Source organism: Amblyomma americanum, chromosome 6 (assembly GCF_052857255.1).
Source record: "Amblyomma americanum isolate KBUSLIRL-KWMA chromosome 6, ASM5285725v1, whole genome shotgun sequence".
Classification (NCBI taxonomy): Eukaryota; Metazoa; Arthropoda; class Arachnida; order Ixodida; family Ixodidae; genus Amblyomma; species Amblyomma americanum.
Window position 1 is genome coordinate 194159225 of NC_135502.1, and position 27572 is coordinate 194186796.

A 27572-nucleotide genomic window follows, 5' to 3' on the forward strand; every position below is an offset into this window, starting at 1 on the left:
CATACTGAGATGTCGATGCGTGACATCAGAAAGAGACTTTATGGCAAACCAATGACAGCCCTTTGCTCCTGACGAAATGAGCACTGCACGACGCCTTGCGCGTGGATTCGAATGAAAGCTTAGCACCACAGGTCACCGCGAGGCATGGAAGCGTGAATTTTTAAAAACGTATTTTAAATGATGGGTTCACTTTTGAGGTTCTGTGCGCGGCACGAACATTCGGTGGCCTGTACTCTGCATAATACAAGCGTTTTATAGACAACCTCAAACACACTTTTCAGTAACCCTTTAAGTTTGTCTCAAGAGGCCCAATTTTCTTTTTGCAGATGACGTTATATAATTAGTGTGATTTGTTCAACTAAGCTGACAATCAATTACAACACCTAAGTACTTGTAACATTTAACTTTGGAAGTAGTCAAACCTCAGTGGCATTTTCTTTCTTCTTATGTGCACAAATACTGTTTCATTTCATTTATTTCCTTAAATACCCGGTGACAGGAGTTACATATGGCGTGGGAACAAACATTGGACTAATACCCTCTTTACACGGGCAGCCTTAACCGTGGTTAAGCTTAACTGCAGTTAAGGCATTTAACCGCGGTTAGAGTTAACTGCAGTTTGCCGCGCTTACACACAGTTTAGCCTAACACGTTTTGGCGGGCTAGTTGGTTAAGCATCTTGAATAAACAGCGCGAACAAAGACGAGCACAAAAGACACGAAAGCGAACGACACGGCGCTGAAACGCGCTGAACGAAAGCACCGTGTCGTTCGCTTTCTTGTCTTTTGTGCTCGTCTTTGTTCGCGCTGTTTATTCAAGACAGTTTGGCCATCTCGGTTAGTGCGACGAAACAGATCATATGATACTCGCCTCATTGAAGTTAAAACGTCGCCCACTGAGGCGTATTATTAAACAGGGCTACGTTGAAAAGAACACATAAGAGGAAAAACGTTGTTTCTTGTGCTAAGGCCTGCTTAAAAACTTTTTTCTTTGTGCTTGTGGCTGTCGTTCGCCAAAATCTAAAAACAAGTTCTAAGCAATGATCACAGTCGACTTCGTAGCCAACTGCGCATCCTACTTTGGCTACTTTAGCCTCTTTTCCCCGCGACTGCTCGCTGCGACGCATCGCTGCTCAGTGCTATCGTTGCTTATTTTCGTGGCTTTTCTTTCACAGTGAGTGCTGCGCTTGTGTAGTTAAGATCCTTCGGACGTCTTGTGTGTCAAGCCTATGTTGGCCCTTAGCAGGCCTGTCGTGAACGAGGGCGACGCTCAATTTCGGGCTGCGTTCGTGGCACATCAGGCAGCGCTACAACGCCTGCGCGTACAGATGCTGGCGCTGAGCACTGAAATTGTCATGCTTGAAGAGACGAGGATGTGACACCGGGGGCGGCCGAAGCTCTTTTTGTTGGCGGCGGCACACCTGTCCGTCCGTGAGCGAAATCTGTCGGTGTACCGGCGCCCAGACTCTCTTCCGCACCTTCCGGACAGCGGACTCCGAGAAAACTTTCGGATCAACCGCAGCACATTCCGGTACATGGTGGCTGTTTGTGGAAGCATGAGCCGGCAAGATACCAACATGCGGAAAGCGATTCCGCTGACACGTGGCGATCGGCTTGTACCGCCTCGCAACATCAGCAGAAGAGCGGACTGCTGCCAACTTGTTTGGCGTGAGCACTGCGTCAGTTAATTTAATATTTCACGAATTTTGCAGTGTGGTTGTGGAGCAGTTGGAAGCACGATTTGTGCATTTCCCAACACCAGCTGAGCTTTACGAGCACATGTGTAAATTCACAGCTGTCTGTGGTTTCTCTCAAGGTGTCGGTGTAGTGGATGGCTCTCATATCGAGGCATGCCCCCCCAAAGCAAGAAGCTGCTAAATAATACAATCATAAGGGGTGGTACAGTGTCGCTCTACTTGCTGTCGTCGACCACACATACAGGTTCCTATGCACGAATGTTGGGAGCCCTGGTAGGAACAATGACTCCGCACTGTTTCAGAAGTCTCAACTGCCAGCTACTCTGGCTAGTGAGCTGTTCCGGCAAGAAACATAGCTCATTGAAGGTGTGGGAGTTGGCACAATTCTTCTTGGTGATGAAGCTTTCCCCTTGCAGACGCACCTGATGAAGCTGTACCCCTTCCAGGTGCCTCTGGGTCCCCCTCACAGACCTTTAACTACCGGCTGCCGAGTGCCAGACGTGTTGTCGAAAATGCTTTTGGACGTGTCAAGGCACACTTTAGAATGGTGCTGAAGGGCCTTGAGTGTGACATCCACAATGTCAGTTATGTGATCCGTGCTGCTTGTGTGCTGTACAACATTTGTGAGCAGCTCAGTGACCGCTGTGATTCAAGCTAGTTTGGCGTGGTGCAGAGCGCTGATGTCAATGTGCACAAGCAACCGGGAAGAGACATCAGTTGTGGCCATCGGGACGCCCTGGCCAAGCACCTTGCCTTGAGCTAGAACCCAGTCCATGGGAAACACAAGAGCAGCTCAGAAGGACACCTCTACCAAGAGGGAACAGCCCTGAACAGAGCTACACACACATTATTGAAGGAGCAGACACTGGGTTCGGCTCACATTAAATGGCTACCATTGCACGCACATGATGCATACTCCCTACTGGGGTGAAGGTTATGAGGGTTACAACTAGTGTAATTTTCGTAACCTACATGTTCTTCATAAAATAGGTTTGGTTTATGGAGTTTAACGTTTCAAAGCGGCTTGAGCTATGAGTGATGCCGTAGTAAAGGGCTGCAGAATTTTCGACCACATGGGGTTCATTAACATGCACTGACATTGCACAGTACACGAGTGTCTTGCTTTACACCTCCATTGAAAAGCCGCCGTCGTGGCCAGGCTTTCAGAAAATAGTCTTGCTAATGTTAATTATTGGTTTTTGTTAAACTACAAAACGAAGTGGTTCGTACCAACTACTAGTACTCCTTATGACAAACAAACCTTCACCTACATGCAGCCATCTCTAATGAACCAATAATGAAGATTTCATTACTTCCTGTAAACAAATCTCTTTCTTCAAACAGTTTTGCTCACAGACGATAGTAAAATTCCAGCATGAGCTTTCAATTTTTATGATTCATTCTTGTTGAGAACTGCTGTTTAGGTCGCTGTTTCATTGCCATTGTACTAACTTTTTCATTGCTGTGTTTGTGTCACATGGTCTGCGTATTGGCAGCTATTCTATCACTTGCTGTTTGCTTATAATTTTCATGTATAACTGGCCATCGTCTTGCCACATTGCCAATCAGCAACTTGTTGGTACCTTGTCAAGCCGTACAAACTTTTAATCTTGCACTCCTACTTCTGAAAGCAGAAGTACTTGCTGGCGCGTTAGTTGGCTCATGATAAAGTTGAATGGCACAAAGGAACAAACACAGGAAGACACAGCAGTGGCGCTTTTTCTGTCTCTGTGTCTTCCTGTATTTGTTCCGTTGCGCCTTTCAACTTTATTCCGAAAGCAGTATAGTGAATGAAATGCATTCACTGTATTGACCTTTCCAATAAGGGCCCCCTGGGTATCACCTTATTTTTTTGCTAGGCTGTTGCATGCACCTGATGCTAGCCCAATGGAAGCGGATACCTCTGACCAAAAAAGCTGTTGGTACTTACAATCATATTGCAGAGAACATTTTATATCTAGTCAAAGATTAAGCAATAGTTGCGAGAAAGGTTTTCCTTTTGCTCATGAAGGTAACGAAATCATGTCGGTCACCGGTGGAAGCTTCATATTTTGCACACATCATCCACACACAAAGCAAACACAAAAATGTGACGTAAATGTGACCCAATGGTGAGAGCTTTGAAAGACTTACAGTGTGATAAATTTCATTACATTCCCATCCCAACTCGTTAAACCAAAGTACGCTTTCTGTGAACAATTTCATGTTATTACTATTTTGCTGTTCTCAAAATTCCCCACTGTTCTATAACTTGCCCCCCCCCAAAAAAACCAGTTATGTTGCAAGAAAAATATCAGCCTTGTAGCAAACAGTTCCTGGTGAACATGCAACAGCCATTGGTTCTGAGTGGAGAAGCAGGTGAAGTGTTACTACGAGAGCAGCAGCAATGTACTTGCAACAAACTTGTTTGATTATTGCACTTGTGTACCCCTGCAGTGTATGCATGGGCTCTGTTAATAACTAATACTGCAAGCTACTACGGTAGCCAGCCTGCACAATAGAATTCACAATACAAAACTTTCAGCAGTAAAAGATCTTCCATCTCATCACATGCTGTAATGTCAAATAACTTCCAGCTGTTTTGATCACTCTTTATTGAGCGAGTCATTATTTTCTTTGTTGTCTAGAAATTTTGCAAGCAGGTGCACCATGCTTGCATTTATGGCATTCACTTCCTTCTGGAGGCGCACTATTATCTTGCGCATTTTGTGTGCCTTGCGGTCGGCCTTTGCTGCTGCCTCGCTTTCTCCTTTATGGAATCCTTGTCGCTTGTGGCGGCGCTTTTGGGGTTCCCTTCTTTTGGCGCTTGTGCCAGCACCGGCACTGCTGCTTGCCCCTGCTGTGGCACTGCTGCTTATGCCAGCACTGGCTCTGCTTGTGTCACCACTGCTGTTGCCTGTGCTTTGCAGTATAAATATTGCAGCACTGGCACTGCAAATGGGGGAGCTGGCCGCAAGTTGTGAGAGGTCGTCTCTTTTGCTTCCTTCAGACAGGCTGTCCTCCCATGACTGGAGCCCTTCCGAGCCGTCTGGTGCCTCATTGACAACTGGCAGCTGCACATGATGAAACATACAAGACAACATGTTATCATCTCAGAAAACGAGGTTAAATGTTTCCTAATGTAATGCAAACATCCGCTTCCACAATATATTACAAAAACACTAACTTATGATGGCCAAACTGGAAAAAAAGCAGTGGTTCAAATTTTTGTTTTCCTGGACATAACTAAATAGATATATGAAGATCCAGACATGTACAGTACTCACGGATTGAAATAGGACATTCGGAGCGCGTGGCCGTCGCTTCATGGAGCGCCGCCCGTAGACGCTCATGGAACCAAGGTGGTGCATTGTGGTATGGCGCGAGAGGGAGAACATCTACAAAGCAGAATTGTTCCTTCCAGTAGCCAATGAGCCGGCCTGTGGTTTACCACATGCCTGCGTGGCACTGCAAGGCTAGCGCTCCGAATGTCCTATTTCAATCCGTGAGTACTGTACATCAGCATTCCCTAGCCCCAACTTTCACATGAACCAATGGGTTCAGTTCAGTTTTTTTCTGAATAGTGTTGCGGAGTGCAATCGCCTTCCTTTAGGTTTATATGACTCGAAATATTTTGTGAAGGAGTTGGAGGATTTTTGTACAGCTCCTAGTGTTGGTGTTGTGATGAATGTTGGATTTTATGTCCTTTAAATGAATTGTGGCTGTTACGGCTAATGGTTTTATGGCTTTTATAATTGTGTGCCCTCCTGTTTGGGCGAAAGTTATGGCTCACTGTATGTACAAATAAATAAATGAATGAACAGGTGAACAAGACAGTATACCAAGCTGATCAAAGTGAATAACAAGCAATATGTTAAACATTTGCAAGCATGCGGGGCATGATTGACCAAGGGTAAACCGAGCTGATGAGGTTGAGTTGAACAGAAGTACATGGAAGGTGGGTGCGAACTCTGGCACGACAAGGCGCTGCGATTTGAAGAGGCAAGTGCCATTTCCGCTCCCCATTGCCATTAATGCCTATGGTTGTGGGAGTAGCTTACCCCCCTCCCCCGGGGCTGTCCAATGGTTCCAAAGGAAGGATTGCTGGGTCAGTTGGTTCATCATTCAAGGCTTAAAAACAGCACGAAAAATGGGATGATACAGAAAGAAGGAATAGACAGCACTGAACCTGCAATTGAGTGTATTTTATGTGAAATGGCAATAAATACAGAAAGCATGCACAAAGAGCTTATAGACAAAAACACAATACAATACAGATATTACTTGTATACTTCGAACGAAGACAGCGCAAAAAAGGACAACCACAGAAGAGGACACGACACAAAGAACGCTTCTCTTCAGTGGTTGTCCTTTTTTACACTGTCGTTCATTCCAAGTATGAATCCCCAACTATCCCACCACTTTGTTTTATTTAATTACTTGGACATTACAGATATCACATAGAAATCTATTATCTACTTTGCTACTTCCCTTCAGTGTCCCTGTAGAGAAACAACAGTTCACAATAACAGCTTATGATCCACAGGTTGCTATATTATTCCACTGTATTCAAGCCCAGTTGCTAATAGAATCAAAGGACGAAGATGAGTATCTACAAGAGAGAAGGATGAAGGTGAAGCTGCATGTGCACAGGTGTGAAAGATGAATTGTCATTCAGCACTAGCAATATTAATATATCACGCAAATAAAGGCACCGAAATTCTGGTGCGTACCATAACTTCATCTTACTAGAGACTTAAGTCGTATCCATCCGCAGTGTGTGCCTTTTGACATATGATTCCAACCTGAAAAAAAAAGGACATAACCTAAACGAGGAATGCACATTGAACTCCCTGTACAACAAAGCGGTCTTTGCTCTGGCATGGTAACATTAAGTATATGGGGAGACAACCAGCTAACCACCGATATGTAGAATTGCTAGAAAAAAACAAGGATTTATAGACGAGCAGTGGGAGTTGCTTGGCTAGTTGGTTCACGTTTCATGACAAAGAACAACAGCACAAGGCAAAAATGTAGACGTGGAGGACAGTGCCCAGGTTTGTGGGAGTGGTTTACACAACTGCTTGAGTCTGTTCTTCATTATCTATTGTTGGCCAGCATTTTATAATGAGTATAAGTTCCGCACTGAGAAATGAGCAGCAATAGAATTCTGAAGTGATCTGAACGATAGATAACATGCAATGTTATAAATCACAAATTACCTTTAAACTTTCCTCGACTCGCCCATCATCGTTGATGGGAAGGCAGCCGAGGAAACTGTGGAGCTGCCAGTAGAAGATCCATGGGACACAAGGCGACCCAGTTGAAGTGCCTGTCCGTCTCAGCTGCCTGGACAAATAAAAATGATGTGAGCTATTAAATATGTTGCTAAAAAAAGATTTGAAGGTAGGGATCACAGCATTTCTCTCAGTGAATTAAGCTTCACTGTACACATTCTCAATGCAAGAATAAAATTTCATAGATAAGTGTCTAATGCATATGCACAGGTACTGGTGAAATTAATGCATGCAATTTACATTTGCAATGTGGCTAAACTACATCCTGCTAGTTGCTGCTTTGCAACTGAAGCCACGACTGTGAATTATGGTTCAACTATTGTCATTCTAGCAATATCTTACTTGATTAATTTCTAGATTTATTTCTTTCATATATCTTTCCCAGGCTGCACTCTGTATACTACTTCACAAATGCTGCTAGAACACAGTAAAGCCCGGTAAAGAGATATGAAATAAATCTAGAAATTCATTTAACTACATTGTTGCTCTAACAGGTGGCCAGAAATAGCAGCAATGCTGTCAGCACTGCAGCTCGCAATTTGCAAATAAAAACGACGAACAATACGTGTGTAACGAGGAAGACGAAGTTTGCATGCAGCGCCGTGTACGCGTGCACGAGCGAAGATTCTAAGTGCTGCGTATGCTGCTCCTGCCTGAGGACATTACTCTCGAGTCCTTACTACCTCAACAATGCATTCTCAAGATCGTCTTCGACACTCCAGAACTGTGCGACGACGGCGAAGAGAATCGGTGCGTTGCTCCAGCGACAACACATGCTACTGTCGCACATGCGAGGCTGACTAAGCAGTTCAGCTGCACTATGAAAACAGCGCCAAGAACCCGATGGCACGAGCATCGTTCGGTAAAGGTCGCACTTACCGTATTTCTTGTTGAGGTTTTCCATTTTCAGCTTCACTTCTTTGCTGGTGTATGGGCCTTGTCCCGGCGGCAGCCCGGCATTCAGTTCCACTACAATCGCAGCATATATCCGAGCGTTGCGCGTGTTACCGTATCAGATTTGTATCACATGCGTATCAGGGCCGTGGTTGTTGAATCAAGCTAGATGACACAACTCTGGGAGGACGAGTCGTTCGATGTTGCTGCTGCCACGGGCGCCGCCATCTTGTCGGTTAAGGTAGCAAATGATTGTCAGCAAGCTCGGTTTGGGTAACTGTGGTTAGGTGCGTAACTGCAGTTCCGTCTGCCGTGTGAGCGCGGCTAACTATAATTACGGGGAACCGCAGTTACCTTAACTGTGGTTAAGGTCGCCCGTGTAAATGCGGTATAAGAGTTATTACAACGAAAGGTGGTTTGCAACATTTTCAGCAAACGTGAATGAGGACGTGACAGCAGCGATGTTGTTGGATAGGTCGTTCCAGTCTGCGGCAGCGCAGGGAAAAGAATGAAGCAGCAAAGGTGACAGTGCGAGCACGTGGACAGGAAACTTGAAGTGGATGACAAGAGCCATGAGATATGCGGACTGCTGTGGGACAAGGTAGGGTGTGCTGCCAAGTGAACTATGGAAAAACCTGTGAAATAAGCAAAGGCTTGCAATACAGCGATGGAGTGCAAGGTGTAATAAACCGGATTCTGCTTTCAGTGGCAACAAGCTGACACTGCATGAATATTAAGAGTGGATAAATCTGGCGGCTCTGTTTTCATTACATTTCATTTTATTACCTTAAAGACCCACGAGGGGTATTACAAAAGGAGTGGATATATATATGTTGGTGAGAAAGTGTTAACACAACGAAACATGACTGGTAACATTATTGGAAAAGTTGGATGAGCACATGATGGCTGCGACGTCGTTGGGTAGGTCGTTCCAGTCTGCTGCACTACGAGAAAAAATGATGCGGCAAAGGTGGTAGTTCAGGCAAGAGGTCCGGAAACTTGAAAAGGATGACGAGTGCGATGAGATATGAAGGCTGGAGGGACAATGTAGGGTGCGCAACCCAGTGAACTATGGAAAAATTTATGAAACAAGCAAAGGCTGGCAATGCAGCGACGAAGTGATAAGGGCAATAAGCCTGATTCAGCTTTCAACACTGACACACTGATGTAAAAAGAATATGATGAATGAATGAATCTGGCTGCTCTGTTTTGGACTGATTCGGGTGAATTTATAAGGTAAGCTTGGTGCGGGTCCAAATGTGTGAGGCGTATTCTAATTTTGGTCTGACAAGGGATTTGTACGCTAATAACTTTACATGTTTAGCCACTTGGCGAAGATGACATCTGAAAAAATCCCAGTGTTTTATTAGCAGATGAAATGATGTCCGTAACGTGTGCTCCAGGACAAGTCGCTACACAAGGTAATGCCTATGTACTTGTATGATAGAACCGGGTGTACAGAGACGTAGCTATTATGTATGGGAAATGAAGCAGGTTGCGGCGACACGTGATGGATAAGATTTTACAATTATGAGGGTTAAGTTCCATTAACCAATTGGCACACCATTCCTGACTGCGGCAAAGGTCGTCTTGAAGGGATGTTTAGTCAGAAGCGTTAATAACTTGGCAATAAATTACACAATCATCAGCAAACATGCGAATATTACTACATACATTCGTTGGTAAATCGTCAATATAAATTAAAAGCAGAAGCGGACTGAGGACAGACTGTTGCGGGACGCCTGATGTTGCTGGAATAGAAGTGGAGTTGTGGCTGTTAACGGTGTACTGCGAGCGGTTAGTCAAGAATTCTATCCATTTAAGGATATTAAAGGGTAGCTCCAAATATGAAAGTTTTAGTAGTAAGCGTTTGTGAGGAACCTTGTCGAACGCTTTTGCATAGTCTAGAAAAATAGCATCGGTCTGTAGGTTAGAATCAAGATTAGCATGCAAATTTTTCTTTATTTTATTTACAGCATGCTGCTAGCCTCATCGTGGAGGCTTTTGCAGGTCAGGGACAAATTGTATACACACATGAAAAATGTTTACAGTCAGGTTACTTCAGGCATGAAAAAAATAATAAAAATCTTGGTTGCAAAATAACTTGTAAAAAGAACAAGGATGCAATACAATGCGATAAATCATGCACACAGAAAACAAAAAATTAAAAAAAGCAATTCCAAAACAATGCACTTATTCCCATTCTAGATTCGACAATCCTTCCAAAAAAGCATCAAAAAAATTAGAGGTGGCCACATCATTCGGCAACGCATTCCAATCTCGGATGGCTTGTGGAAAGAACGAAGATTTGAATGTGTCACTATGAAATCTGTACTCGCTAATGTGCATACTATGCCTTGTTCTCGAGTTTACTGAGTTAGAAAATGACAAGTGCTTATGTTTATCTATCTTCAATGCATCATTTAAAAGTATAAAAAGAAACTTCAGCCGCAAGAATTTGGCCCTAGTTTGTATTTTTGGAAGACTAGCTTTGCATAAGAGTGCTGTAGGGGAATCACTACGGCGGTGCTTGTTATAAATGAATCTAATGGCCTTTCGCTGAACGCTTTCTAATTGATCAATGCAGTGGCTAGTCGACGGAAACCATCAAATTATGCTATATTCTAGTACTGAATGAACAAGTGAAGTATACGCTAATAATTTGGTGTCAGGTGTAGCAGATGTTAAGGAACGCTTTGACGAACAGACCGCAGTGAGTGCCTTAAATGTTATATACGAAACATGTCTATTCCATTTCAAATCCGATGAGATCAAAATTCCTAAATGCTTATGTTCATCAACGTTATTTAGTTTCTGGCTCTCAATACCATAAGTAAATATTAGAGGACTTTTTTCCTGGTTACTGTCATAGAGATACTTTTATCTAAGTTAGGCGTCATCTGTAAGTGTTTGCACCATTTGGAAACTTGTACTAATGAGTTGTTAAGAATTAACTGATCTTCATAGCTACTATTTTCTAGTAAATGATATGTTGTCTGCAATGTCATTGACAAAGATAAGAAAAATAAATGGAGCTAATACTGTTCCTTGAGGCATGCCGAACACTACTTCCGCACATCCCCAACGCTGCCCTTCATATTCAACAAACTGGAGCCGATTAGTCAGATAAGCCTGAAGCCATTGTGTTATATTCCCAGAACCAAATGTTATATGAGGTTTGTGAAACATTTCTGGGTGCGATACTTGTTTGAATGCTTTGAATAGATCAAGAAATAAAATGTCTGTTTGCCCACGATTGTCGATAGTTAAGGCGAGGTCATGAATTGTTTCAATTATTTGCGCTGTAGTTTACAAGCCTTTACGGAAACCATGTTGACTGATGCAAATGAAATTGTTTACTTCCGCGTAAGTCACGATATGTTTCAGAATAATGTGCTCAAGAATTTTACAAGCTGTAGAAGTAATAGAAATGGGCAATATTTAGAAGGGCGGCAATAACTTCCACTATTATGAACAGGAATTATTATTTTAGCTATTTTCCAGTGGCATGGTAATCCACTACTTTTAAGTGATTTCTCATCGACAAGCATAAGGTATTTGCTTACCCATATTGCGCATCTTCTAAGGAAAGGATTTGGAATATTGTCTGGGCCACTGGCCTTTTTGACATCAATGGCAAGCAACAAGGACAGGATGCCAGGTTCAGTTACTGTCATGTCCTCAAGTTTTGAGGTGCCATCAGATTTCGGAGGGTCTCTATCAGGTAATATGCCATTGTCAGCAGTAAACACAGATTTAAAATATCGGTTAAACTCTCCCGCTCTAAGTAGAGCTTCAGTTGGCGGCGGATTAGATTGTTTATGGGACCTTGAGTTCAGGCATCGCCAAGAGAGAGAGAGAGAGAATGAAAAGGAAAGGTAGGGAGGTTAACCAGATGTGAGTCTCCGGTTTGCTACCCTACACTGGGGACGGGGGATAGGGGTTAGAAAGATGACAGAGAGGAAAACGCAAAAAAAAAAAAGGAATGTGCACACATGGAGACACACACACACAAGGCGCTCCAGTTAGTCTTTCACACAGGCCGGTAGATTGCAAGAAGCGCAAAAGCGCTTGCACTGCCTTCTTCTGCGACGGTAGGTCCTTTCGATGTTGTAGAATTCTTTTTTCGGATAGCGGTTGGTCGTCCAGTTGGTCAAGTTCGTGGCTAAGGCATGCCCTCTGTGGACTGTACTGCGGGCAGGAGCACAATATATGGCCAATTGATTCTTCATGGCCGCAGTGGTCACAGGTTGGGGTGTCGGTCATCCCTATGCGGAAGGCATAGGCTTTAGTAAAGGCAACACCCAACCAAAGTCGATATAAAAGCGTGGCGTCTCTACGGCGAAGCTGTGATGGCACTCGAAGACTTAAAGTTGGATCAAGTGAGTACATTCGCGTATTTCTTAAATGTGGCTCATTCCATTGCGACGCGGTGCACTGCCGAGCAAGTAGGCGGAGCTTCCGTGCCGCGTCAGTTCTAGAAAAAGGAATTGGGACGTGGCGCTCCTCAGTATGGGCTGAGCGGGCAGCGTGATCCGCCCGTTCATTGCCGATAATCCCGCAGTGACTTGGAAGCCACTGGAAAGTTATTTCATGGCCGGCATCACTTATATGGTGTAACGTCTCTGTAATATGGAAGATTAGTTGTTCGTGCGGTCCGCGTCGTAGAGGTGACAGTAGAGACTGCAGTGCCGCCTTCGAATCGCAGAATATTGTCCATTTGTGTGGCGGTTCATCACCAATGTGATGAAGGAGAGTTAAGAGCGCTGTGAGCTCTGCTGCCGTCGATGTTGTCGCGTGGGTCATCGTAAATTTGATTGTTGTAGCTTTCGCTGGAATGACGATTGCCGCCGTGGAGCTGCTTGCCAAAATTTAAGTTAAAGTCAAAAGGACAGTGAAAAGAACTCTATCAATTTTTTTTGTTAGCAAAATCTGGTATTTCGACATTTCATGGCTTTGTTACCGCTTGTCCGTGAGCGAAAGATGCATTCATTTCAAAGAAATTTGGATTCCAAGCTGAAAAACTTTTTCCCGCCCTCCATTTCAAACTCGGCGCACTCTTATGATGTCACGGTGTCCTCTTATAACGTCACAGGACGGAGCGACGTGAAACGTGACGTAAACGCAGACACCGTGATTTCTGGCGGCTAGCGATGCAGTCTAGCAGCAGCCGAAATGAAACGTTGAAGCCATCTATCGGGGGTCGCTACCGTCCCTTCGTTTACGTTTGCACCGGCGTCTTGCCAGTGTTACGATGGATCCCGTTCCTGAACCCGCCAACGAAGTTCTCGCAAAAACTCTGGCCTGCATTTCAGTGACCTCAGCCCCACAGAGCGTGCGATGCTTTTGACAGCGTACGGTTAGATTAAGCACCGGCGGGTCATTCCCCCTTCCACCGTGAGCAGCCGCTGCTAATTAAATATCTTAATCCCAGTGCGGAGAGTCGCGAGGGGCGAGGACAAGGTCGGCACGTAGCACCCATCGAAGGCTGGCCGAGGCTTTGGGCCCAAGTTTGGGGCCAATGGATTGTGATTCCTTGAAAGGCGCTGTTGTATCGTGTAGCAGACGGCATCGAGGAGGTCTCTCACGGTTGCAAGGGCCAGGTTATTTATTTATTTATTTATTTTGCCACAAAAAATGGATGGGTGCTCAAGGGTGCTCGCATTTAAAGTAGGCAGCTTTAAAGTAAAACCGATGCACGATGCTTCAACGGGTTCCGCGCGTTTCTGAAGGTACGGGGTCCACTGAATCGGGTTCTCTCGCCCACTTGCATGCACCTTCGGATGTGTACTGTGAATGGATTAAAGTAGCCGAGAGCTCGAAGAGAACAGCTCCGCCCAACTGCCGAAGCTATTGAATGGAGCCGCAAACAAACGAGTTGGAGGAGAGTTGAGTCACGGCCTCTGTAGGTTCCAAATTTCTTTTAAACCGAAAGCTTTACTGGCCGCGAACTTGCGACTTCGCCGTGGCGGTGCTCCGAAGAGGCACATGAGGCCACAACGCGCGCCTCGCAGCGGAGCCGAACCGGTCTGGCCGGGCCGGCGACGGCTGACGCACTAGGCGCGAAATAGAGACGTGCTTCAAGTCTCCACCAGTGCGGTCAAGGTGTGCCGAAGCCACCGAACGCGTCCGCGGTCAAGCACAGTTGGAGTACAGAGGGTCTCTTTGGCCGACGTGACGTCGCCAAGCACCGCGCGCGTGCATACGTTACGCCGGAGTATAAACAGAGCCTACATTTAACCGCTAACCAACGTATTCAGTGGCTTCCATACATGCCGCCACCGAAGCCCCCCCCCCCCCCCCCGCACACTCACTGAATAAAAAAAAAGAAACCAGTGCCCAGGCTCAGAATCGAACCAGGGCCTTTGGCGTTTGAGGCTGAGGCGCTACCACTCCGCCACGACGGCTGAAGTTTTAACCATGAATAAAGGCGCATTTAGTGAATGCAATCTTCCGATGCAGAAGTCTCCGCGCTTTCGCAACATACATCCTGGCCGAACAGAGCTAGGCCACCAGCAATTTTTTCTTAACTGCCTTGTATCTTGTCTCTCGTCCCTAATAAACGATTTCCATTAAGTAGTTTGAAGTTGACTGGCACAGCTGGGAACGTTTCGGGGGGCAAGCGTACGAAGAGAAAAGTGCTCTTTATACTGCTAACTGCCTTGTACGATCACCAACCATCATGCCATCATAGTTTTTCATTGACCGCGGCGATCATCTGACCAGCCTTAGCAGGCTTCTTCAAAGCTTAACTAGCACTTGAAGCGGCACTTATATGTCTACTTAGGGCAGGTAGTAACAGCTGATCCGGATCATGAGAGGGAAATAACTAGAAAGACAAGAATGGGGTGGAGCACATATGGCAGGTTCTCTCAGATCATGAACAGCAGGTTACCGATATCCCTCAAGAGAAAAGTATACAACAGCTGCATGTTACCGGCACTCACCTACGAGGCAAAAACGTAGAGGCTAACGAAAAGGGTTCAGCTTAAAGTTAAGGACAACACAGCGAGACATGGAAAGAAGAACGATAGGTGTAACGTTAAGAGACCGGAAACGGGCAGAGTGGGTGAGGGAACAAACGTGGGTTAATGACATCCTAGTCGAAATCTAGAGAAAGAAATGGGTTTGGGCAGGGCAGGTGATGCGAAGGCAAGACAACCGCTAATCCTTAAGGGTAACGGAGTGGATTCCAAGAGAAGGCAAGTGTAGCAAAGGGTGGCAGAAGGTTAGGAGGGCGGATGAGATTAGGAAGTTTGCAGGCATAAGGTGGGTGCAGTTGGCAAAGGACAGGGTTAACTGGAGAGACATGGGAGAGGCCTTTGTCCTGCAGTGGGTGTAGTAAGCCTAATAATGATGATGATGATGACACTCAAGTCCAACAAGAAGCATTCACCCCAGTTAAATTTATGAAAGAGAAAAAAAAAAATTGCATGCTACTGCAGCATTTAGTTGCTCTTTATGCAAGTAATTGCTTATTTGGTAACTTTCGTCTCTGCCAGTCTTCTTTTGCAATGCTCACTGCTGCTGAACAAGAGTAGCATGAAGGGCGTGTTTGAATGTAGTATTTAAAGGGGTCACCGCAGGACAAGGTTAATTGGAGAGACATAGGAGTGGTCTTTGTCCTGCAGTGGACATAGTCAGGCTAATGATGATGATGATTACTGCAGCACAAGTAGAGAGTATGGTCATTTTTAAGTCCACCTGTGGCCTGTATTGAAAGGATCCCAAGATTGACCAATGGGGAAGGCTGAAGGAATCATTACTGCTGCACTTACAGCTGACTTGCATGCGGGCTTGCTCTTGTAGCCCCCCAACGGGCGGCACTGTGACTCCACATTACACCAAGGGTTTGTTATCATGCACTGACATCGCATTTGGAACCCGTGTCCTCACCCTAACCATTGGAATAACTGCAAACCAACAAACAAACACTCACCCCTGCCGCAACACCTCGTGTGGCACCAGCTTATCCAAGGGGAAAGAAGCCTCAGCCAGTGGTGGCCACCTCCGCATCACATCACCCCACAGCTGCACAAGAAAGAATCGGCACATGCGCACAACAGTCGTTACAGCAAAGAGGTAAAAAATCGAAAAATATAAAATTTCAAAACAAAATACTCCACAAAGATCTGTCTGGGTGGGAATGTAAGTTCCACTGTAAGAAAACACGGCATTTCAAAACTGCTCATCATTTCAAAACCTGCTCGGCATTTCTTCAAGGTAGGGACTTTTTAAATGTAGGAAGGGTTCTAAAGAAGTAATTAACATTTTCCTGCCATGATGCCTTTCGATCAAAGTCCCGTGCCTTGCTTCATCCCGTCCCTTTCCGCGAAATTCTTGGCTTCCCCAATGACGCTCTTGTGGGCAGGGCAGGCGGTTGGCACCACTCCCTTTCCATTCACTGACGCCTTTTATGAATGTCAGCTGGCTTGAGGCCTCCTCTTCCAAGCTCACCCGACATTGCGCATGCGCAGTTGGTGTCTACGTGTGCCAGTCTTCCATGCAGTTTTCTGTGCAGCAGACGAGGGCGCCATGTCTTGTGAAAAGGGGGATGGCAACACAGGTAGCAGAGAAACAGGGAGACCTTGTCCCATGTTTCAGCGCCATTTTAAAGGCTCTCGCGGTGGTGATGCAGAAGGCCTCAAAAAACAGTGTCAGTAAAGTTGGCCTCACCACACAATATCCACAGCACGCAACGGGGGCAAGCCACGCGTCAACTATAGGGTGCTTTTCCCGCGTCACAGCCGTGTCACGTTGAAAATAGCAAATCAGAGCAAGAACTATACAAGCCAACATGAATGTCTGCAAGGCTACAGCCACCCACTGACCACCGGGGCAGCTTTCATGGCACTGTTGGCGAGTGTCAGCTAGGCCACCAGTCACTTGTACAATGCGGTGAAGCCTGCCATCTGAGCGGCCACAACTTGCCGCCAACCGCATTTAAAGTAGATATTGTTGCTGGAAACAATATATTTACAGCTATGTACACAAGCGAAGTAACAGCTACAAGCGGCACTCAGAACACAGCCAGAACTTCGCTGTCGTCTGCGTCCGCGTCCACTCGCTCAATGTCGTCGTCTTCCCGCTTCAGGACCTCCGGCTGATAAAACGCCGTCTCGGCGTTCGGGTGGCGACGTATGAGCGTCGTGATAAGGTTTAAGGCGGCATACGTGGACGACGTCGGTGGTGGGGCCGGAGTACGATGGCGACGACGCAAGGGGACACGGCACACCACACGGTAAGGGCCCCGGTAGCGAGAAAGAAGCTTTTCGGAGAGACTGATGCTGCGTGGCGGCGTCCAGAGAAGGACGAGTGATCCGGGGGTATATTCGACTGCCCGGTGACGGCGGTCGTAGGCGGACTTCTGGGAAGCTTGTGAGGCACGGAGCTGACTACGTAGGGCTATGTGGCACGCCAGCGTGGCCTGGGCGATGGCGTCCTGAGCGTAAGCAGTGGTGGGGACTGAAGAAGGCGGCATGAGTGTGTTCAAAAGCAAGGCGGGGTGCCGACCAAACAAAAGGTAGAAAGGGGGACAGCCTGTTGTGTCATGCCGTGAAGAGTTATACGCAAACGTCACACACGGCAAGGCGGCGCCCCAATCTCGGTGGTCTGGCGAGACGTACGTACATTGCTAACATGCCGGTGAACGTGCGGTTGAACCGTTCCGTAAGCCCGTTGGTTTGTGGATCGTAAGCTGTCGCGAGCTGGTGCTGCGTGGCACACGAATGAAGAATGTCATTAACCACTCGGGACAGAAAATAACGGTCGGTGAGCAGTTGACGAGGGGCACCATGGTGAAGAATTACGTCTTGGAGAAGAAAATTGGCGACATCGGTAGCGCAGCTCGTCGGCAAAGCACGCGTGATGTCGTACCGAGTCGTGCGACAGCGATCCACTTGTTGCTGGAGAGGGAAAAGGGCCGAGACAGTGAAAAGGTTCCGGAGGTACGTCGATGGGTTGTAGAAGACCGGCAGGCAATTGGAGGGTCGCAAGCGGCAACGTAACGCTTTACGGAACGACACAGACCAGGCCAAAAGAAGCGGTGCCGCACTCGAGCGTACGTGCGGGACACGCCAAGGTGGCCGGCTGTCGGCAGATCGTGCAATTCTTCAAGGACAGAAGAGCGTAGATGTTGGGGTATGACGAGCAGCGGCGGAGGACCATCGGACCGTAGGTTGTGGCGATACAAAATTCCATTCTGGAGCACATAAAGTTGCAGAGACGGAGATCGGTTTGCACAGAGGAGGCCATTAGAGATAGGGCGTAAAGATGAGTCGTGGCGCTGTTTAAAACCAGTTGCTGGGCGAGTTAATTGGTACTTCATGCTTACATTCACAGCGCAAAGACGAACACGGACACGAGGGGAGACACCACAAAACGCTGACTTCAACCCAACTTCATTGGCGATGTCAGTGAGAGCAGTTATAGCTAAGAGGCAGGGCAGGGTCTCAACGTCTTCTAGGTCAGGTGGCTCCCCAAGGTATCGGGATAAACGGTCAGCGTCCTGTTGGTGACGACTGGACTTGTACACGACGGAGTATCTGAAGGCGCAAAGCCCAGCGACCAAGGCGCCAGTGGGACCTTTTAGTGAAGACAGCCAACAGAGAGCGTGGTGATCAGTGACAACAGTGAATGAGCAGCCGGACAGGTACGGTCGGAATTCAGCTACAGCCCAGACAAGGGAGAGACACTCGCACTCAGTAATAGAGTAATTTTGCTCTGCGCCGGAAAGTAGGCGGCTCGCATAAGCGATGACGCGATCTTGGCCCCGTTGACGTAGGCTAGCACGGCACCGATCCCATACCCGGAGGCGTCGGTGCGAACCTCTGTGGGAGACGACGGGTCAAAATAGGCTAAGATGGGCAAAGAAGTTAGCAAATGAACGAGAAAGGAAAATGAGTTCTCTTGAGCAGGGCCCCAGATAAAGGGGGTGTCGTTCTTAAGAAGGTTGGTGAAGGGGCGAGCGATGCCGGCGAAATTTTTGATGAAACGGCAAAAATACGAGCACAAGCCAGCAAAGCTGCGCATCTTTCAACGACCTAGGAAGAGGAAAGTCTTTCACGGCTTGAACTTTGACTGGATCTTGGCGGACACCAGAAGTATCAACCAGGTGTCCGAGAATAGTGAGTTAGCGGCAACAGAATGCATTTTGATGAGTTCAGCTGGAGTCCGGCGTTACGGAACACTGTCAGAATGCTGGAGAAACGTTCGAGGTGCGTGGCAAAAGTAGGCGAGAAAACCACAACGTCGTCCAGGTAGCAGAGGCAGGTAGACCACTTAAAGCCGCGAAGAAGGGAGTCCATCATTCGTTCAAAGGTAGCCAGCACGTTACAGAGTCCGAATGGCATAACTTATATCCTCGGCAGAGGATATACGTCATTTTTGGTGATGCAATTGAGGTGCCGGTAATCAAAGCAGATACACCAGCTGCCGTGTTTTCTTTTTTCATCTTTAAGTAGCACGACACAGAACAAGTGGAAGAAACACGAGACACGAGAAATGGCGCTTCACACAGCTGATTGGAGTCCCCTAGGCAAAGATGTTTACTACAGGAAATTCGAGCTCTATTCGATGGACTGGCAAGCGCAGAACCTTGAACTGTCACACTTCATTGTCGCCGCAGCTCCATTCGGGGGACCGATCGCCCTCGTAAGAGATGACTGCAAAGCCGCCCGGATAAAGCTGGGCAGTGGGTGCCTCATACACCTCTTCTCTGCTAGTGGAAACACACTGGTTAATATTAAGCATGACACCGGGGCTATCGTGGCCATGGGCTGGTCGAACGTGGAGAGCCTGGTGGTTGTTCAGAGACGGTGCCATCACTGAGTACACCTTGCAGGGAAGAGTGCAGACAACTTTCACTATGGGCCAGGTTCCTAAAGATGCTGGTGTCTTGGAGGCCCGAGTGTTTTCTACCAACAAGAGGACTGGTGTGGTTGTCCTTACATGATCCTACAAGTTCTTCCTTGTTGAGAACATTGCCAGCTACAAGACGTGGCAACTCAGATGCATACCCAGTTTGGATGTGCCTCCCAGCAGCTGGACTGCCATCCTGGATGACTCGAGTACCAAAGTTGTCGCTGTATACTGGACCCAAGAAGCCGCACAAGATGCTCCTTAGAGGCACCACCTATCAAGGCTCCTTTCAATGCCGTAATTGAAATGGCGGTGTCCTTCGACTACACAAACATTGCTCTCTTCCTGGACAATGAACATCTGTGGGCAGGGACCAGTGACTTAAAGATACCATATTGTGAGATAGACACTCAAGCAAAGTCTCGGCCCAAACAACTTTCGTGGTGTGGCCAGAGAGCAGTCATCAGGCATTGGAACAACATCGTTTTTGTTGTTGGCACGGACAGGGACTTTATAAATTACACTTTCAACACTTCAATATATCTAGTCCAGGAACTGGATGGTGGCCCCATTATTGGCAACTTCAGCCATGAACCGTTGCATAAAGTTCCAGATGTTGTAACAGAGGTGTTCAGAATTGGCTCCATCAAGCCCGGCGCTCTCCTTGTAAAGGCCTCAGTAGAATTTGAGAAAAAAAAAAAAGCTACCTGAGGACAATCATAGAGAACAAGGAACTGGAAGTCGCTGTGCAGCAGTGCATTGATGCTGCTGCGCATGAGTACCAACCCAAGACGCAGAAGAAGTTACTCAGGGCCACATTCTTCGGGAAGTCATTTGTACAAAGCATGAACCCAAATAGTTTTGTGGAAACTTGTCGGCTGTTGCGGGTTCTGAACGCTGTGAGGGATCATATGGTCGGATTACCTCTGACCTACCTGCAGCTTCAGTGCTTGTTGGTCTATGTCTTGCTGGATCGGTTGGTTCTGTGGCAGCACAACTACCTAGCGCTCAAGATCGCCAAGTTCCTTCGCCTGCAGGAACCAGAGGGCGCCGGCCGTATTCTGCCACACTGGGCCTACTACAAGGTAGCCCAGCTGCACATTCGCACAGATGAAGTTGCGAAAGCCATTTCAGAAAACCTGGCTTCATTGCCCGGCATCCTTTACTCAGAGATAGCCAGGAAAGCAGTGGATTGTGGGAGGCAGGACCTGGCCATCAAGCTGCTTGACTGTGAACCAAGGGCCTCTGAGCAAGTACCTATTCTTGTGGAGCTTGGACAAGAAGAGCGTGCCCTTGTCAAGGCTATTGAGAGCGGCGACACTGATTTGGTGTACATGGTGATGCTGAAGCTGAAAGAGATGAAACCCATGCATCTTGACATGATAATTCGAGCATACCCTGTGGCATGGTCTCTTTACCTCAAGGTCTGCAAGGAGTGGGACCTGCAAAAATTGGAGAGCCTTCATGATCAGGAAGACAACTTTGCAGGTATTGCAGAGTGCAAAATTATTGAAAGCTACAAGACTTCACGTCCCGAGCAGCGGACTGCCTGTTTGCAAGCGGCTGTTGCAAAGTATAAGCAAGGCAGCAAGAAAGGAAGCAACGATTTCTGCACAGCGCAAACTGAAGATCAGATGAGGTTGATGAGGTATCAACTGAAGCTTTAGGACAAGTTCCACGACAAGTTCCTAGACCTGTCTGTGTACGAAACCATGCAGCGGCTCATGGAAATTGGTGAAATGAAGTTGGCTGAAGAGCTTTGCAAAGACTTCAGGGTGCCTGAAAAGAGATTTTGGTGGCTTAAAATAAAGGTATTGGCAGACAAGGAACTTTGGATGGAACTGGAGAAGTTTGCAAAATCCAAAAAGTCGCCCATTGGTTATGAGCCCTTTGTTGATATTTGTTGGGAGCACAAGAATAAGTTCAAAGCCCAGAAGTACATGCAGAAAGTCAAAGATGAAAATAAAGTCAGGTACCTTGTGAAGATTGGGAACCTGGAGGAGGCTGCAAAGGTTGCTTTTGAGGAGAAAGATGACAGTGCATTGAAATTCATCCTCGCCAAAACACGGGCATCAAAGTTGAAGATGTCGCAAAAAGATGATAGGAGGCACCTAAGATCATGAGCTTGCATCGGCGTAGTCGTCCGTTGATTTCTCTGTTGATGTGGCCGCAGGCAACAGACATAGATGAGCGGAAGGTAAGCAGCTGTCCACCACTGATATGACACATTCGGCAGCAGGGTACAACGTGGCGAGTTAGTTAGATGCTTTCCGGGAGCGGTTGGACGGACGAGCCAAAGTTTAGAACCGGAAGGTATGCTCGGTTTGCCGACATTGTAAAGACAGTGTGCGCAAGCGCAATACTTTGCGTGAGGGCAATGTCAAGGTCCGGAGTGACTACGTAGGGACCGTCAGGGACAGGGGGAACAGATGAGAAAGAAATGTGAGTTGCGGCTTGAGGCGGTAGACGGACAAAGTTGACAGCACAAAGACGAGGTACAACTGGGGATGGCGACTCAGCAGAAAGGGGAAGGTCAAGCTGGACAACACTGATGGCACAGTTGATGAGGGCTGAATGCTCAGACAAGAAGTCAAGGCAAAGAATGACATCATGAGGGCACTGGTTTAGAACAGAGAGTAGAACGGATGTATGGCGGCCGGATATAGTCACACGGGCTGTGCATAGTCGAACCACAGGAGGCATTCCGCCGTCGGCAACACGGAGAACGGCTGTGGGTGCAGGGGTCAGTACTTTTCTGAGGCGGCGTCGTAGGGTTAACTCATGACGGACATGTGCGTGCCCGTATCGATCAGGGCTCTCACAGGGACTCCATCGACATGAATAGTGAGCAAATTTTGGTGTGCGCGGAGGGCTAAGCGAGGATTTTGGAACGGAGGCTGTACTCAGCATCGCCTCCAAACACTGCAGCATCTAGTTCTCCGCTTGCGAGCGTCTGTAGAGGCCAGGAGAGGAACGACGGTGTAGGGGCGAACGAGACTGCGCAGGGGGAACAGAGAGCGGCTGGAGCGGGAAATCTGGCCGTCGACGGTGGCACTCTGCTGGGCTGGAGGGGGCGTGAAGTGGCTGGACTGTTCATCTTGCGAGTATGTTTTTGCAGGCTAGTTGGTGCCTAAGCATTCTGGGTTTTTTGCGCAAAAGACACGACACAAAAGAAACGAGGTAGACAGGACAAGCGCTTAGACAGCTTAGAGGACTGCATGTGCTACGACGGGACCAATAATTGCGACAGTGACGGGAGATGTGGCCAATGCGATAGCAGAGGAAACAAATGGTCTGTCATCGGGTGTCCGCCAGTCATTAGTGTTGCTCAACGTGGAGTGAAGTACAAAGGTCGGTCAGGAGCAATTGCAGTGATTTCGAATGGTGATGAAGGACGTACGGGGCTGACGGGCTAGAGACCAACGTTTGCAAGCTCTTGACGGAAGACGGCTTTTCGAACAGTTCAATATACACCCATTCATTCAACACCGGTTTGTGTTTGGCTTAGCTACTGCTGCTGCAGAACTGTAGCTATGACGCGGTGCTCTCAACTGCGTGCACATAAAATTCTCTTTAAAGGAAGTTTCTCCAACCCTCTGAATCGCATTGCTTGTGCAACAAACCGTTTTTCTAAATACCATTTTTGAAACAACAAAAGCAGTAAACTAGAACTCAGTTTATTGGCAATGATGACTTAGTTCATGAAATTCCCAAGACGACCTTATTCAAAATTTCTCCTTCACATAGGGATTAATGTTTGTGATGTTGCAAATACAGCGTTGATCCTTCGCATCATGCATTCTTCATACGTTCTATTAGCACCAACGGTCCAGACACGAAACCTCTACGATTCATCCCATTTGAATCACAGCCAGTATTCAACAAGCATTCCTACCCGCACACTAGCAATGAATTTTTTATTCTTCCCCCCCCTGTAATAGTAATATGGAATTCCCTGCCCAAAGACATAGTACCATCCACAAACAGAAGAAAATTCTAAGATAAACTGAAAAGTCATATTAGCTAATACGTCATTCCGCCTGATCAAACAGCATTACTTGCCTTATTCCCATTTTGTGCATTTTATTATTGATTGTTTGCTATTATTTCTGCACCATGCTGTAACTTTTTTCGTTGCGTCTTTTTGTCTTGCTTGTTTGTGTTGTATTCTACTTTTTTTTTCGAGTTTGTTCAACAAACAAATGTTAAACATGTTACCCTGCCTCCCTTTCTGCAATGCCCTTATGGAGGAAACAAATGAAACACAGAAATGGCAAACATGAAAATTGGTTTGCGCAGGATTTGATAGCCACATGGCTGCCAAACTTGGTGGAAATGATGACAACATGGAGGAAGACCTTAGACTGCCCTCATCATGCTGCACACACACAAAGAAAAAGCCTTAAATTTCAAGGCAGAACCCTCTGTGGTCAATATAGAGTCATCCTCGTCCAACTGTGAAATGCATACTCAGCATGCACCCACCACTGCATGCATTACTGAATATGTCTGACCAAGTGAGGCACATTAGAGAAGGATGTTCCATGAGGTGGATAAAGTGAGATGCAGGTGTCTATGTGCACACACCCCTGAGGCTAGGCCACTGATTCAAATGGCGACCACGGAGTACTTCTGAGTCACTGCGTCATCATCGGTTTGAATCGAGTGGTGTTGTTCCCATCCTAAATTCAATTTTTCCAACAAATGCTCATGAACAAGAATGAAAATGCGATGGTGTTTCTTTCAACCGGGACAGCAATGCACAATAAGCTCTGCTGACTAGCCTGTTTGAAGCAGCTTCTACATCACACCTCACAAAGAGCCCACCGTAATCACGCCATTTCCTATGCCACAACTCATTAAACTGCACTTGAGACTGTCTTATCTGCTGAGAAGAAAAGCTAAAGAAAGCAAAACAACCAGTGCTAAGATAGCAAGAGTGGCAACAAGCGCATGGTTCCCCAGGTATTGCTCACTCCTGACAGGGGAGAAAAAATGACCACACTTTGCACAAGTCTCATTGTGGTTTGCCCTTATAAACTCATTCCATTGCCTATCAAGGAAGGCAATACAGTGGGGGGGGGGGGGGGGGGACAAATACATTATACACTGATGAAAAGGGAACAGCGCAAATACAGGACGAAGAGAGGAACGTACAACACAGGCCCAACTAGCCCACAACACCCTCGTAAACTACATTATACACCTCTGCTTGCTAATAGGCACAGAAAAAAATATAAAGGGAAGGCACTCAGCCATGCAAATTTACAACTTCACAAAGGAAGCATATCACTTCATGTAGCACCCACTTCAATTGGCAGCCTATTCCATCCCCAATGGTCTTTGGAAAGACATTCTAAACTATTCAGTTTTCGTTGCAAGTTTAGAGACCTTGAAATCATGATCAACACAGCTGGATTTATAAAAAGGTTGTTGCACATAATTTCCACATTCAGCCTGAACAGCCGAATAATAAATAGCATGAAGAAACTTGAGATGCAACTTCTTTTGGGGCATGTCGAGCGTTTCCCAGTTGGGTGGTTCTTTCGTACGCAATGCAGTGCACTAAGCTTCACATGTGCGCATACAAAAACGAGGGGCAGCGTTGTGCACAGTCCCAAACTTATCTCAAGCAGTGGGCGGGTCTCAAATGGTACACAAGTATTCCAGAGTCATAACTCTTGTATAGAATGTCCCAAGATGACAATGGGAAAGTGCTTGCATTTTGGTGAAGAAATCCCGAGGTGCTTTAGCAGCGACACAATCAATGCCAGATATGTGGATGAGATTAAGACGTTTGCGGGAATACAGTGGCTGCCGCTGGCAAAAGAAGAAGTACATGGGAGGGGCCTTTGCCCTGCAGTGGGCGTAGTCAGGCTGCTGCTGCTGCTGCTGCTGCTGCTGATGATGATGACCTGTTTCAATGTTATATTCTTAATAATGTAAGACTGTACAACTGGATTTTTCTTTTTTGTAATGTTCATATGAACAGTTTTGGTCAAATTGAAATATAATTTAATTGTGAGATTCTATTCAGGTCTTCCCGACAACATCGCGATCACAAGTGACTTAGAAGGGTTCGGGCTAGTGGGTAGTCAACATGAGGATCTATAGCGCACACATCCTTAGCGCTCATGTCGTGTCCCCTCAATTGTGTGCGCTATGGATCCTCATGATCAAAACACAATCAACCACAAATGACTGCACCCTATTCCACCACTAATGTCATTCGCATAGAGCAAGGAGCACTGGGGAACACCTCACAACCTCTGTCATTCCTTCCTTAATGTTATTCGTGCTGCCATACAAGCAACTACACACTGCTGCTGTAAACATATATCACTAGAGGGTTAACATTCTTTTAATTAGCAAACAATGTGTCACGGTGTCAAAGGCCTCTTTGGAGACACACTGTCCAAGCTCAGATGCCTGTCCTGTGTTCCCGCCAGGCCATGCGCAAATTCAGTCAATTGCACAGTACAACCTCTGAAAACAATGCTGACGAGGAATAAACAATTAATGTGTGCCCACAGGTGCTACAATACCGGTATGCAAAATGCATCTTGCACACAACTGAAGTTAGTGATACAAGGACTATAACATGACACAGTGTCACAAGGACTCGATTTGCAAATCAGTGCAATGCTTGCAATTTTCTACTCATCTGGAAGGTGGCATTTGCAAGTGATTTTTTAAAAATAATCTTAAAGAACAGTGCTACCGACTGAGTCTACAGATCTGTTAGGCAACTGATCAGCTTTAGCAACCTTCAGATTCTGCAACAAAGACTTTCTCTGCCAAATCTCGGCTCTCTCTAACCAATGGGCTTTTCCAAGCAAGAAATGTAAGTGACATGGTTTCACTGTTATGACACTTCTACTACGCTTATACTTCTTGTGGGGCAAAGCACACAGTGGAGAATCATCTCCAACTTGGTGTCCACTCTAGCAACCTGCCTGGTACAGGACCAGCCCCCTCCCTCAATTTAGTGCTGGCTAAATATTGCCTGCACAGTCCAGACTTGCACAGGAAACACACGGCTGTGCAAACATGGGTGTGCTGTGTCAACCACAGCACACCCAGACGACAGCTCATGGCTCGAGGCAGCACAAAGGGGCCGTTTGTTTTGGTTAATAGTATGTTGCACTATGAATGGACTTGGCTTGCCGACTTGTGTTTTGCATCTTTTGAAAGTTCATAGCAGGCTTTTTAATGCTCTGAGTTTACAACATGACTTATACAAAAGCAGGCACGAGTGAAGTCCTTTTGTGCCATCTTCACAATATGTTAAGGCAAGGAGACTGAGGAGGACAAGACCGTCCAACATTTTCTCTTAGCAAAAACTCCCTATGTCGAGAAAATTATGTTGAGCAATCCTCTCGGATCGAGAAGAACTTTGTGATCACTGTATGGAAGTGTGAGATGATGGCAAGCCATGCCTTGACTTTTGCAGTGAAGCTCACCTGGCGAGATGCGAGGTCACGCAACAGGCGTCGACTGCCACCCAGCGCCACCCCAGCTCTGCACCAAGGCATCTGCGTGCACTACTATCACTTGAAACGCGAGGCACCAGCTCCAAGCATTTCATCAACATCCATCAAACAGTGCACTGGAGAGAGCACTTAACAAAACATACACTTTGCCGAGATGGGTACACTGACAATGGCAAGCAGTCACTGCAAGATGGCAAGATGTTGCATCAGCCTGTTTTACGAGATTTAAAAGCCAAATTAAAATTAAAGATCTTGGTGTCTGGGACATTGCAGTGCTTGATTCTTACCTATGAGTAACAACCTTTGCATCAAGCCTATGGCACATTTCAGTCAGTTGTCGGTAGAGCACTGCAC

General features: G+C 46.6%; 1 protein-coding gene and 1 pseudogene across 3 annotated transcripts in view; one reads left to right on the plus strand and one right to left on the minus strand.

Annotated features, from left to right (window-relative positions):
• The window catches only part of LOC144094325 (uncharacterized), a 241601-nt gene that overhangs the window by 181255 nt on the left and 32774 nt on the right, over positions 1–27572 (minus strand). For all 3 annotated transcript variants that reach the window (XM_077628268.1, XM_077628266.1, XM_077628267.1), the window contains exons 2-3: positions 27189–27260; positions 15806–15897 (exon numbers count right to left, since the gene is read on the minus strand). In XM_077628268.1, coding sequence (XP_077484394.1) covers positions 15806–15897; positions 27189–27260 — 164 coding nt within the window. The remainder of the gene's footprint in view (positions 1–15805; positions 15898–27188; positions 27261–27572) is intronic.
• Positions 19334–21870, plus strand: LOC144094324 (vacuolar protein sorting-associated protein 16 homolog pseudogene; annotated as a pseudogene).